The 14,554-nt window shown below is 35.6% G+C and overlaps 1 protein-coding gene across 1 annotated transcript; it reads right to left on the bottom strand.

The window, feature by feature from the left end:
* Positions 1-1,310: 1,310 nt before the first annotated feature.
* LOC113239450 (ribosome biogenesis protein NOP53) lies at positions 1,311-10,660 on the bottom strand. Its single transcript, XM_026476463.1, has 8 exons — positions 10,524-10,660; positions 9,824-9,986; positions 7,835-8,048; positions 7,156-7,337; positions 6,884-7,003; positions 5,014-5,243; positions 1,993-2,189; positions 1,311-1,535 (listed from the first exon to the last, which is right to left on the bottom strand). Exons 1-8 carry the CDS (start codon positions 10,643-10,645, stop codon positions 1,360-1,362), a joined length of 1,404 nt encoding a protein of 467 aa, XP_026332248.1. The 5' UTR covers positions 10,646-10,660; the 3' UTR covers positions 1,311-1,359.
* Positions 10,661-14,554: the final 3,894 nt, after the last annotated feature.

Here is a 14,554-nt window from a genome sequence, read left to right as displayed (position 1 = left end):
CTGGACATTTTCAATTTAATTTAATTTATTTTTAATCAAATAAAAAAATATCGCCTATTTTATCTTTCTTAAGGATAATTACGGTAGAAAGCGTATTAGTCTTAGGAAAGATAAAATAGGCAATAATATTTTTTTTTTAGTAAAATTACTCTCATAGGAATTTTCGACCTCAATACCTTTGAAGGCGATTTCAGCGAATAAAGTCCTATTAAGTACTAGATTTGTATATATTGTATTATTATTATGTATTATACTAGATTTGTCTAGATTTGTAATATGGTATATTGTATTCATACAAAAGTTAAGAGTCTAGCGCAGTTTTTAAAGTTACCCAAGAGCTATGGAATTGCCGGTTTAGATTTTTAATTTGAAGTTGAAAATTCAAGTTCAACTTGCTCGAACGCGATATTCCCACTTTGAGTCAAAACTTTCATAGCTTCCATTGATGTTACGAAGCCGATTATTTTGTGCATTAAAGTACAATTCATAAAGATTAGGTTACAAAAAAAAACCCCAAAAATGTTGCAAGAATTGAAAAAAAATAATTTTTTTTTCGATCAGGTTAAAAATTTCAAAAAATTCATAAAAAAATTCATAACTCGAAAACTACGAAAAATCGCGGAACATACATGGGGGTGATTCGGATACCTCTCAATGTGAGGCACCTACATTTTTTTTTTGGACGTCACTATTCCGGCCACCCTGTATATTAATACAATCTTTGTCCTGCAAAAGCGTGAGATTAAGGCATTTTACAACCTGGGCCCCAGAGTATCTTTGACAGATAAGTTTAAATAAATTAACATCGTTACAAAACATTTATAAAAAATAGTTATAGACCATACACTGTTGACAGTTGTTTTCACGAAATCACAAATTCATTTAAGGAGAAACATATACGCTTCTATAAAATCCAGTAGATATACAAAATTTGCAATTTACGAGGTACTTAAGTATTAGTGAATAAAAACTTTATATTAAAGACAACTTCTGCATACTTGGATGACACAAATCCATAACCGGATTAACTCTTTCAGGTAGTCTTGGTCGATAATATTTGAAATAAATATTGTAAATGACAAATGTTTACTAACGTGTATATTCAAAGTGCAACCCCTAAAGTTTCTTACTAATTCTTTTTCAGGGGAGTCTGCCTCGCGAATGAGTAGTAGACTTTAATCAGTGTTTAATTACGATTTCTTTTTCAAAATATCTATATATTTCAATAATGAGTTTGAGGTACTTGATTTTTTTAAAAACAAGATACATTGATACCTATGAAACAGAACGTAATGAAACTATGTAATGAAACGAAAGATTACTTTAACTATTTTATTATCACAAAGTACTGTTATTAGATTATTTCTTACCCGCTGTGCGGGCCTTTGCGATGTAGCGTTCGATATCCTGCTCAGTGACTTTATGCCCTGGCTTGAAGTAGCTCTTGAGATTTTTCTTCTTCTTCATCATGAGCTTGGCAGCGGCGAGCGCTCCACGCCTTTGAAGGGACTCGTAACGGTCGCGTAAGAGGTTAGCTGCAAATAATTTTTTAGCATTAAAACTATTACTAGTCATGAATTGAACATTGTAATACATAATACGGTTTCATAGTCAGAAAGGAACCAAACCTTTCTGGCATGTACCTCAAGGCTTCATACTAAGAAAATAATAAGCCGATTTTTTTTTTCTTTATAAATGGGCTTATCTTTTTAATCTCGACGACGTTCATGATTTGTTGTACTCATTTACTAGATTTTAGAAATAATATTATACTTAATATAAATTATAGAGGCACCACACTTATTAACTCTGAAAGGGCTTGAGCCAAAATTTTTTTCTGACCCACTTAACGTGATTCCGTGTCTGTAAGTGTGGTGATACCCATAGAAGTACAAGCATGATCGAATCTTACTATGAAATTTCACTATATACATCCACGCTAAAAATATAGTTATAAAATAAAACCCTAATGATACGAATGGTCTATCTTACTTTTCGCAGAGACGTGTCTCAAATCCCCCGTTAGCTGTTCAGGTTCTACGAAGTCAGGTTCCTTCTTAGGTGTCTTATGCGCATTCAATGCGGGCACAGCAGTAGCTTTTTCTACAGTTTTCTTTTGTTTCCGCTTAGAGTGAACTTCCTCTTTCTTCTGTTCGCTATTCAATATCGAAGACTGGATTTTACGGAGCCTGGAATACGCATTATGTCATGATGATGTTATAATGATAAATATGATGCTGTCTAAGGCTCGGTTCAGTTTCTCAGGATTTCAAATGAATCACTCGCAACCACGCATATTTACGACAATGTCAAAAAGAAAAACGCCAAATTTCGATAATGCTGACTAGAATTTGTGTACACAGTTAACTAAATTATAGAAAATTAGTAAAACCTACAAGAGCATTTACGAAGTCTCTCAGGCATCGAGTATACAACCAGAAATAAAGACGAAATGTCACTTAATTTGTTTGAAAACTATTCTGCCATATCATTACTGTGACAACTGCGCTCCGATTGGCTAGCCCGAGTTCGAAACAATTGATGGGTGTCGTCAACTGTTTCACTTCAAATCGACCAGTTAACTTGAGCTTTGCTGTAATGGACGATAATTGCAAAATTACATATTTAATATTTAATACCGATGAAATGTGATTCCGGTTGTTTTGTAATTAGATGTTTTGCTGTTTTTCCCACACAACCGAATAGAACAGCACGGCATTGTTAGAGATATAATCTTTATTACAATAAATACAGAATATTTTTTGGAATATACGGAGAGGTATGCACAGGTCTGTAGTTGGCCTGTCTATATTTCAGTGCAAACGGGAGTTGATATTTATAAGAGCTGTATCGCAAATGTGTTACCAGGAATATATGGCCCTTATTTCGTCTCTATTTCTGGTTATATACTCGATGCTCTCAGGCAACTGTATAGTCAATATAGTAATGGTCAGAACAATGGGTTATGTGGCAGTTTTGATATGCCGATCGATCGAAATTGCTCGCGAATTTAGCTACGTTATTCGCATCACATTTGTCTTTTACGGAAATCCTGCGCTCAGCTTTAAGACTACAAAAAATATTTATATACTATTAAAAAGCATAGCAAATCTTTAATTTCGTGCACAATGCACACACAAATTTTTTCGTACATAATGAGCATATACATTATGTAGGTACATTTGGTGCACTTAACTTTTTGAATACATGTAAAGTCCATAACTGAATGGACCTGGGTCGTTATAAGAAATCGACACTCGGCAGAGTACGTACACAAGTAACGATACCGTCGCTCTTTTGCATGAAAAGTTTCCTGACCGTGTCATTTCTTGAAGAGGCGATCACGATTGGCCTACGAAATCTTGCGATTTAATACCTTTGGACTTTTTTCTTTGGAGTTACGTGAAAGATAAGGTCTATGCCAATGGCCCACAATCGATTCTAGACGGAATTCAAAGATGGAATTCGTGAAATTATCGAGGACATACAGCCGCAAATATGAAAATTGGTGATGGAAAATTTCATGAAAAGAATATAGCCCTGCAGCGCAGCCGTGGCGGCCAATTGACTGATAATGTTCTCCATTATTAATGGCATACCCTAATCTTTACAATTAAATAAACATCCGATGATTTCGCTTAAAAAATACTCGTTTTTTTTACTTATCAAAATGGAACCTCTTATTGGAAGACCTTTTACTTTACTGAAATCGCTTTAATATGAATTCGAAATTAGATGAAGTTCATGGGCAGTACAGTGGAATTATAAAATAATGTGCCAAGGCATACAAAAACTCTTTACACGGACTAGTATAACTGCAATTCATGCAAGAAATGAATGAAACTATCATTATTTTATCATCTACTTCATTTAAATTCGCTTTATAAAAGTATTGCATAAGCACAATATTAGCGCTATGGTTATATAAATAGATTTCGCATTGCAACTATTAATTAGTTGCGAAATAAGGCGTCATAAGTTCTTATTAACAACGCACACGCGGCAAGATCCAAACAAACCAAGACACCATTGGTTGATATACTCACATTTAGGGACTTTTAACATGACATGCACGCAAAATTTTTAGCATATTTTAAACTATAAAGACAGCAATGCCAATCCACTAGTAAGCTTATTTGCTTTATTTGATGCAGGTCATCTAACTCTGAATTTTTCGAAGGTTTGTTTTAAAAGGTTCTCAAAATTTTTCAAAGACCTCTGACGCGGGTCAGCGCGGTGGACCCTAATGGTAACAATTCTGCCCATAGAAGGCGGACTCAATTCCGTTCAGTTCAGTGTTATCCATCTGTTTTTGTCCAACGCACGCAATGCGACGATACGAATATTAGCATTATGTACATAAAACGACAGTCAGATATCATTATAAAGAAAAATAAATCGCATTGCAGCAGCAAAAAATGCACTTTGATTCGCGGCCCGTTCTTCGCATAATTTCGTATTCATATCTAGGTTAATCGAGTGACATCGTCCATAAAGTGCTAGGCTATCTAAAATTACGAACTAATATAGCTATCATCATCCATTCACACCCAGCCACTACGTTCAGGTCGTTTAAGAGGTATCTTGGACTATCACAACCACTATTAATCTCCAGAAACAATCAGTCCAGTCATTGATATAAGCTACCTACGTTTATTAATTCCAAAGTTTAGTGCATTCACACCATTTTTTAAACAGACCCATTGAAACAACTTTTCTGAAGTTCGCTAAAGCGATAACTAAACCACTGACGCTTCGCTTAGTACATGTAGCCTTTTAGAACAATTTATGAAATTCGCAAAGCAGCACAGTTTTCTGTAACCTCAAACGGCCTCATATGGTAGTAACGTTACTGTGGCATAATTCTTCCAATTTATGATTTTATTTTCTTAATATCATATTTTTACAAAAAAAAATTAATATTAAACTAACAAAAAAGTTTAAAAGAATTCTAATTTGATGTGCTTATGTTACTACAATTTTAGGTCTTTCTAAAACTTGTACAAAACTTACTTATAAATATCTGTAATCTTTTTCTTATTTATTTTCTCCCTTTTTAGTCTCTCCTTTTCTTCGAGCTGTTCGCGTTGTTTCCTTCGGGTTTTGAGGTTTTTCTTCTTATTCTTCACAGGAGGATTGATAGCTTTGTACACGTTGTCAGTGTCCGACACGGAGTCCGACGGATCTTTACACGGGTTGTGTGGTTGAGGTAGTCCAACGCTCATTTCTTCGCGCCACTGGTTCTGTAATTTAAATGTGTGGAAAGTAACAATTTGTTGATACAGACACCATTAAACAAGGGTTTGGTGCGGAATGATAATTAACATCAATTATTACACAAAGTCTAATACAGTGGTCACAATCAGTTACGCCCCATTTTGTTTGTTTTCACAAAAAAATAAGTACGCCTTTGACTTTCATCTCACCTTATAAAGAATCTCACCTTAGAAAGTGCCGTGTCGGTGCTCACCTAAATTATGTCTATTTACTCTCACCTTGAAAAGGCTCAAGTTATACTGTTCTACGCCATAGCCGTTCACCATATAAATGTGGAAGCGAAACGGTCCGTGCGAATCCTTGGAATATCCACAATATATTAGTGGAACCCGAGTCTGGTCCCCGATGATGGAAAGGGGAAGTCGGAATTAAATCGTGCAATTCCCTTGCACATTCTCCATGATATATCCAGTAGAATACTGAATACTGATAAAGTTGCCTACTTTACGAGGTTGTTCAAGGCTCAGCTGCTTCACCCCTACTAACTCCGAGTCACCTGTAAGTCTCTTGGCAAGCTTTTCAACTGAATCAAAGGTGGCCAGTTCGTATTTAGCAGAACTATCCCATAGATGGCAGCAGTACTTCATACACTACTGGATTTCTACTTAGTACAACTGAAGCAATTGTCCCAGTGTGAATGTCCTTACTGCGAATGTATCTACTGACCCGAGAGGAGATAGGGAGTTCCTGTCTCCCCGATAAGACCAGGGTCGGCAGACGCCCGGGCCAAACCACCAGTGACGCACCTTTACGGGCGTATCAAGCGGACCCGGACTGTGGGTATGGACTCGCCGGGGCTTGTGGTAGCTGCAGAGACGAGAATGTTCCTTCTCCTCTGGTGTGTGGCCGGCACGTTTGTCTTGTGCGTAGCTAGCGGGTCTTTGTAGCGGTCTAGACGAGGGCCTAAGGCAAGGAGATGCACGGGACACGTGTGTTGTCCTGTAAGTTGGAAGCTATGTCTAGCCCAGAGAGTTAGTAGAGGATTACCTAGACATTCTCTGGTTCCTCCAGACTCGTCATATTCTGAAGAGCTGCCTTCTAAGACCACTCGAATCCTATGTCTCAAGAAATCTAAGATCCAATTGCAAAGGTCGGTGGGAAGCCCATGAGACGGAAGTTTGCTTAAAAGGCTTGCATGCCAGACGCTGTCAAAATGTCCAAAGACACTGCAAGTGCTTCGCAATGTCATTCTATAGCCTCGCTGTATAAGTGAGGAGCATACACAAAAAGATCCACGGCAGTTTGCCCTCATCGGAATCCATACTGGTAATCACTGTAGGCGTCATTGTCTTCAAGGTACGACAGGAGAAGGTATGCTATTTACTTAACAGTACAGCATAGGTATGATATTTACTTGACAGTACACATTCCATAGTCTTGCAGACTGTGGAAGTATCTGAGATAGGCTTATAATTGACAGGGTCAGCTCTGGCTCCTTTTTTAGGCATTGCTTGCACATTTGCAAGGTTCCAAGACCCCAGGTCTTGGAACCACCATTCTCAAGTGAAAGGCGATACCCATTATGACACTATTCCTACTTCAGGAACAAACAGACAAAGACACAGCCTGTTGTTATGGTGTTTAATTAAGTACAGAGTAAACAAACCTCTTTTTGTGCTTGTGTTACTTTGCGGAACATGCCATTGGTGACGCGCATCAAGTGTGCCTCACGCTTCATCATCTTGTGCTCATGCTGCACCACTTCTTGCAGCAGCTCTTGGTGTTCCTATGGCAAAGCATACATTTGTTAATGATTTAAAATTATAAACAATTTTAGATATAATTTTACATACAGAAGAAAAATGTGGTAAAATCAAATACTTAATTTTAGTGATAACCATCCTTGAAAAAAGAAATCAAACTTCAAATTAGTCTCACCTTGAAAGAGGGGTTGTAACTGACACCAGGATGTGGAGTCTCAATTGCGGCGCGTGTGGTTACGGTTTTGGGTGGCGGTGGTTTTGGTCGCAAACGTCGCTCGGTAAGCACATTATGTAATTGAGCTTCAGGTGACACAAATTCATCACATAGAGTTTCAGGGATCCCTTTAGTTTCTGGCGCTGTCAACGTAGAATTAGATAAGTACTGTTAATGTATAGTTTGTAATATAATGGCATTGAGTCATGCTCAAGTACACCTTTGAAAAATATAAACACGATGATAGACACGAATTTTAATTGCATTTTTATTAAATATCAAATACTGATTTATTTCAGACAATCCAATGTAAGATTATCTACATGACCAAATTTTTTTTTATGTCAAACACACATATGCTTGGTCAAGTAAACGTTTCTTCACTCCAGGCTAGCCCCAAATTCTAGCTTTTGGGAAACATAGATGTATTCCACTCTTTTGCACATACGCTATTTGCATATAATGCTGCTTTGCTCCTTAAAGATGTGTGGATGGGTAGTAAGTCAATGACATAAGCATAGAGTGTTCCAGATTTTCTAGTAGTCCAAAGGAATAGTGAGGTAAATTTAAAAAGAAAATGAATTCAATAGCTTACATGATGGTTTAGGTTATAGTAAAAATAAAGAAAATGTTTAGTCACCTTGTTCACCCCACAAATCTATGTGAAAATTTTGCCTAGACTGTTTAACTTTTCTGTTCTTTTCCACAGCTAACCACCTGTTCTTTCGTGCTAATTCAATTTTCTTTTGGTACGCTCCTTTCTCAAATCGTCGCTTCTCTGTTACTTTACTTAAAGCTGTAGGTTTTGCCCCCACAGGATTCACATGATTCCGCTTTGCATTAGGATCTTGCACCTTAAACAAAATTCATTGAATCTAAGGCAATTAATAGATTCAGGTGTTACTTTGATTAAAACTATATAATTAAAAATGGAAGTTAATTTGCTACTCTATAAACCCAGTGATGGTCAACTGATCATGCGTCCTTAATGCACATGGGGCCCTTAATGTTTTTTTTTTTTATTGTAGCATCCTCTAACCATATCTTACACAGGATGTTGTGTTTTTATCCAACAGTTGTAACATTTTTAAGTTACAAAAATTTTTAACAAAACCTTTAGGGACAATGTATCATGTCTCTAGGCGCATGACAGGTTAAAGCGTGCAAAAAAGGTGTATGGTGTAGAATATATTTATCATGCAATAATTTAAAAAAATTATCTAAAAGGGTAAATAAACTGCATAAAAAGCATTGACCAACCACTAAATGGACATCGGTGTCCGCATCTATAGGGCGTTAAAATCACATACAAAGCGTCAATCGCGCAACAGTCTTCGTTTGTTCAACTGTCAGTGCGGTTGTCAATCATGCAGTACCATATAATAATAACATGTAAAAATTACTGCAGTAAAATGTGAAAACAGGGTTTTGTATCATATTTTCGCTAAACAAATATATTGTGTTTTCATAGTTCTCACTTAAAAATCTTGTTTTATACAGTTTCATAGTATTTAATTTATATATGAATGAATCGTAAATATTAATTACAAAAGCATACAAAATAATCAAATAGCTAACTGTTCTTTTTCTAGACATTGCATGCACAAAAGATGGAAAGAGACTCATTGTGTCAATTTCAAGAAGCTTATAAACTTCTTGACCGTTTTCAATTGTTCGAACCACAAGCAATTAAAATATTTAAAACAAAGAAACTATAGAGTCGCCTTGATTTTAATTTTATTTTTAAAATGATTTTTAATTAAACGTTAGTAATAACTAACAAAATATTGTTTTACTCGTTTTACTGCTTGGGACTACCCATTAGAAGTCAGAAAATACATGTGCCCGAAATAACGTTAGCTCAACTTTTCATAATGCCAAATGTATTTTTTTAGAAAGATTACAAATTAAAAACTAATTTTGTCTTTGTGAAAAGCATTAAAATTACTCGAAAGCGTAACGGTTTTATTATAAATCGGTTTTCGAAATTACTTTTTTCGGAATTGGATATTTGAGTTTACGTTTACTTGGAATATCAGTACATTTCTTATAGTACACGCTTATTTTCACATTTGTAGTAATATTTGTATGTCTGTATCTGCCCAACTCTTTATTATTTCTTTAAGTGAATTTGTACGAAATTCGAGATAATAATATATATATATATATATATATTAATTAATATTTACAATAAAGACTACTCCATTACTCTTGTGTTCAAGTAATTTTCAGCTAAATATGGTGCATTTTGTTAAATTTCCAGTACAAGCTGAATATGGTGTTTTTGGGCCCTTAAATTGTTGCAAGCAAAATTAGGCAGTACTGCAATGACGTTACAATTTAAATTAAACGTTTTAGTTTTTTATATTTCGTTACGTGTCACTATGTTTGTATAGGTTAACATCGGACATATTTTTGTGGTTTTTGTATTAGACTCAACGTCCATTTGTTGGTAGGTCAATGATAAAAAATAAATCAACACAAGCAAAGCTATTTTGCAGGATTTAACTTTCACTGAGATAACGGTACTCTGTGAGCAAATTAACTTACTATAATTTTTGTGAAATCCAAGGCACTAATTTGCAAATTGTGCAATACCATTAACCATTTGTACAAATGTTTAATTTACCTTAGATGAAGGCAATAAAATTTCAAAACATTTTGGTGTCTCTGCCAATTTTGATCTTTTTCTCAGCTTAGCGGAGAGAGGTTTTTCTTCAAAAACTACAGGTTTATTGTCACCCTCTGTATCTAAAATGAATAGCTCACTATCTGGCTTCGTGTCGAATTTCCTGTAAAGTAACATTTTACTTAATCTCACTCACTCTACTTTGGAGTACCAAGATTGCTGATTCTTGAAGGAACTTGGGTGCAGGGTCCTTCCTGTCCTCCCGATCCACCACACGCATAATAGGCACCTGGACGTCGAGTAGCGGACACCAGTCCGTTACACCATACCATACCAACATTTTATTCTCAGAGTTGGTTAAATGAATATGGTTCTATGTGAAATCATTCTACATGTCACACTACACTATGTTTACGTGAATAATTTGAATTGTGGAATAAATCGCAATATGTTGGAATTGGGACCAAATGAGTTTAACACCTTTGGAAAAACTCATAAAAGATTTTAGATGTTTTCGATTTTACATGGACTCAGTGAGGTTCCGCTACATTGAAATACAAAACACACTATGGCGTAATACGGTGGTAAAAACTGCTATAGTTTCTTGCAGTAAGTCCAGAAGTGGACAAAATTGACCATTTTAAACATTGACTTACAAAGTCAATGATTTTAAAATATTAACATGATAACATAACCTCACCCCAGTCTTTCTTCTAATCGCTGATCTTCCAAGAACGCTTCTACATCTGTAATGTCACAGTATTTACGCCAAGCCTTCTTATTTTTCTTCGACACGTGCTTCTTTTTCTTTGCAACAGACATTTTTAATAAATACACAAGCACGCGAAATTAATCTACACGTGACACTACAAAAGGCGAACGAAGGAAGGAACCACAGACTACTTAGATTTTTTTTTTTAATTTATTAAGGCTTTGGCAAAGCCATTAGCCTAAACATGAAGTTTAAATTATGTTTCTGTAAATATGGCCGCCACAAAGAGGATAGGCAATTTGAGGCGGCGTGCTTGGATTGACTCGGGATTCCATAAAACGGGCTGATACGGGTATTCTAGTTTGAGATTCGTATAATTTCGCGTTTTAATCTTCGATTAAGGCACAATAGCACTATCCTATTCCACTTTAAACTAGATTTCACAAAATAATTGAAAGTCAAAATAAAAACGACACTTTTCCCTCCAAAAGGTCCAGAGCGAATCACAGACTACTTAGAAGGAACTTTACGTTCCATTCTACTCTATGTATCAATGTGAGTTGCAAAACAATATTGCCCGCGAGATATTTTATTATATATCGGTATGTATTTATATATAATATATTTTAGAAGAGAACCTTGTGTTTGTAATGCTATATTAATTTTACAAAAAATTCGACAAATTATAATCTACAACGTTGATAATTGGAATCGCACTTTTATTTCGCGTGAAACCATTATTGGCTTTTCGAGGCTACAGGTTTAGCCAAGAAAAATGTTTTTTAAATCGCTGTAACAATTTTCTTAGAAGATGGAAAAAAGTATTTTGGTTTGGGAACTATCTGTTTTGAGTTGTAATACCAATGAGTGAAAATGTGGTAGGGAAGAGTGGAAAAAAATCCACTTGCCTCCACTAGAGGTACTAGAACTATTGCGAAAAGTCTTTTAGCTAACTTTATTTTATCAGTAAACTGCCAGCTTGTGAAGATAATATTGTATACTTAATGCCCAGGCGGTAAATGGTGCAGAAGCGCATACTTTTCTGTTCTCGTTTACTTTACTTTTCTTTTCCAAAGTGGCACTTTTTATTTTATTTATCAACGCAATTGGTAACTTGATTAACAAGTTATTTTTATTGTGTATGGAGAAGTTACTTGCAGTAAATGCGCCAACAATGAGAAGTGCGGATAACATCAAGGAAAATTTTTACGAGGAAGTCTCAACAAAATCCCCTAAGTGTAATGTAACTAGTCACGTGGCCATGACTCATGGCCATGGGCAATTTGAATAGCAATGCGCGAATTCTCTTGACTTTGTGTGTTCAATATGATTCAACCGTTACAAGCACTTCATTCAGATTACTGGACAAGTGCAATGCGACCTGGATAAACACGCGGTTCAAATATTGGCACCTAGTTGATTACCTATGCAATCACCCGTCGACGAGACATCTCTGGTCCATGTTAGTGTGTCCATTTGCGGCGGCATCCATAGGCGGCACTAGTGTTGGATAGTACTTCATTTGAAAAAATGAGGCGGTACAATGTCCCAATGCCCTTCTTCAAATGAGGTGAGGTAGTGGTAAGAATGTTTGCACCTACGGCAATGACTCAACAGACAGGGAATATTAAGCACATTTTCATAACATGATGGTATCAATCAATTGGATAACTGAAATGTTATGATATAGATAATATAATAGAAATGCTAATTTTATTTAGTACTATCACGTGATGTAAAATCAGCTAAAAAGCGGGCAGTGTAGGACCAATCATTGTTGAATTGTTGTATTCGAAGCAGTGTGACGTGAGTGAGGCTGTGACATGAGGTGAGGTGTGAGGTGGGACATTTTATGACATGAGGTGTTGTGAGAAACTAACTAAGCGAGTGGTACAAACGACTTGCCTCGATTATGAGTAACTCAACACTAGGCGGCACAGATTGCATGACAGATCACAGTAGCAATAAATATTATAAATATTAGTTTTAATATATGTATAAAATTTTACAAAAATTGATATTGGCAAAAAATGCGCTGCTTGTTTGTTATAAATGTTTTGAAAATCTTGTTACACGAGAGTCAAGGTTTTGCCTATCCAGTAGCACGCAATACTGACGACTGACCTCCTTCTTCCTTCGTCATCTCCGACTCATCTTTTCATAAGAGAAAAATAAACTAGCTGTTCTTGACAGTCATCTTCACAAAGTCACAAATTAATTTAAGGGGCAAGTATCTTTAATAAGAATCCGGTTAATATTCAAAATTTGGCATTCACGAGGTTTAAAACTATATTGAAACAAAAAGTTTCACTAACGGTTAAATGTTTACAAATGTTTATTTACATTGAGCAACCCCTACAGTTTCTTGCTCATACTTTCCAAGGGAATCTGCCTTTACGAATGAGCTATAGAGTTTAAAAATCAATATGACGATTTCAAGTATAATTTGTTTAACTACAATATAAAGATTATTTGATTGTACTATTTCAACACAATAGGTTGTGCAACAGTGTATGTGAATTTGCACCATGAGGTCGTATTACCTCACCCAGCTTAATAATTTTATCTATGCTAATGTTTCGCAATAGCTACGAGCAGGTAGCCTATAAACAAAATAGTGCAAGTAAAAGCATAATTAAAATATAAATTTAATCTTACACAGCTTTCTTATACATATATTACTGAATAAAAATTCAATTTAAAATTGTTTGAACAAAACCACTCTTGAGAATGGCACAAAATTAAAGTTCCTAGAAAATTGGATTTAAATTAGGAAAATATTTAAAATTTCCAAAATAGAACCTTTTACTTTAGCATTCTGTAAGAATGCCATTTGCTTTTTGTGGTTTTTTTACTTTTAGGTCAATGACTATAGGGGAAATTTTAAAATTGAAGCAAGCGAAAAATTTTGTTGTCATTCAATGACTTAGGGCGCGTTCCCACTATGTCGTGACGACAGATTGTCGTGCAGTTTACAGTTTATACAAGCCACGAGCCTTGTATACATATAGCACGACGCGATTAACTGTCATTCACGATTTTTTATCGTTACAACGACAAACTTTTTGGGAATTGGGAACAGCTAGAACGACAGTCGTCAGACGATAAAAAAACGTCACGATAAAATCGGGACGACAGATTGTCGCAGCTCCTATTGTCGTCACGATCTAGTGGGAACAGCTATTCACGACAGTCATTCGACGATAAAAAATCGTCCACGACAGATAGTTGTGATATGGGAACAGGCTAGACACGACAGTCGTCCAACGTTAATAAAACGTGACGATATAGTGGGAACGCGCCCTTACGTTGATTTTCTATTATCTACTTATTTCGTGATCTCAGTCAGTAACAAAGTTATTAAAGGCTTCGGTTAAATGTATTTCATCACGAGTGCCCCATGCTGTATCACAACTTCTGATTCGTTGAATTCTGGCTTGGTCGACAAAATTTTAATTCTCGTCGCGGTGGATAGAGACGGCTGACGAAAATACTTGGCTAAAAGGCTTGATAGAGGCTGACAAGTCGGGGACCTATCAAAAGATTTAGGCAGTTTAGGGATTGGCATAAATGAGAGAATTGTACTAGAGTATTTGTATGAGCCCATAAAATTGATCTTGTATCATTGTATCAACGTTTATAAGCATCAGTAAACTGCGCTAGATGAATTTGGAGTATTTTTGAACGAACATAAATTACCCCATTGATTCCCCATGGACATCCGTCCCTAAATGGTACAAAACTCTCAATAGTATAACTAATATCGTCAAGCTAATTGTAATTTTACGACTCTGAAATCAAAATGAAACATGGAATTTAAATGTAGAAAAAACAAAAATATGACAAAAAAATAATGAGACTGGAAAGACACGTTATCTTTTTTGTGAAGACTTAATATGAATCTGCGATTACTAAATGGTAGTGAATAAATATGCCTACACACTACGCTGAATTTGATATCAAAAAATTTTAGGTGTTGTCTTCAACATCTGTGAGTTCTTTTTGTTTATGAAGTCATC

This window comes from Hyposmocoma kahamanoa, unplaced genomic scaffold (assembly GCF_003589595.1).
Source record: "Hyposmocoma kahamanoa isolate Upper Pololo Valley unplaced genomic scaffold, ASM358959v1 99879, whole genome shotgun sequence".
Lineage (NCBI taxonomy): Eukaryota > Metazoa > Arthropoda > Insecta > Lepidoptera > Cosmopterigidae > Hyposmocoma > Hyposmocoma kahamanoa.
This window is presented reverse-complemented; position numbering and strand designations above follow the sequence as displayed.

What these genes read in the sequence shown, in the direction of transcription:
- LOC113239450 (XM_026476463.1), bottom strand. Translation starts at nt 10,645, where the DNA reads ATGTCTGTTGCAAAGAAAAAGAAGCACGTGTCGAAGAAAAATAAGAAG. An exon ending in TAACACAAGCACAAAAAGAG is followed by an intron (nt 5,244 to 6,883) that starts GTTTGTTTACTC and finishes TTTAAATTACAG; the next exon opens with AACCAGTGGCGCGAAGAAAT. An exon ending in AAGATTACAGATATTTATAA is followed by an intron (nt 2,190 to 5,013) that starts GTAAGTTTTGTA and finishes TGCGTATTCCAG; the next exon opens with GCTCCGTAAAATCCAGTCTT.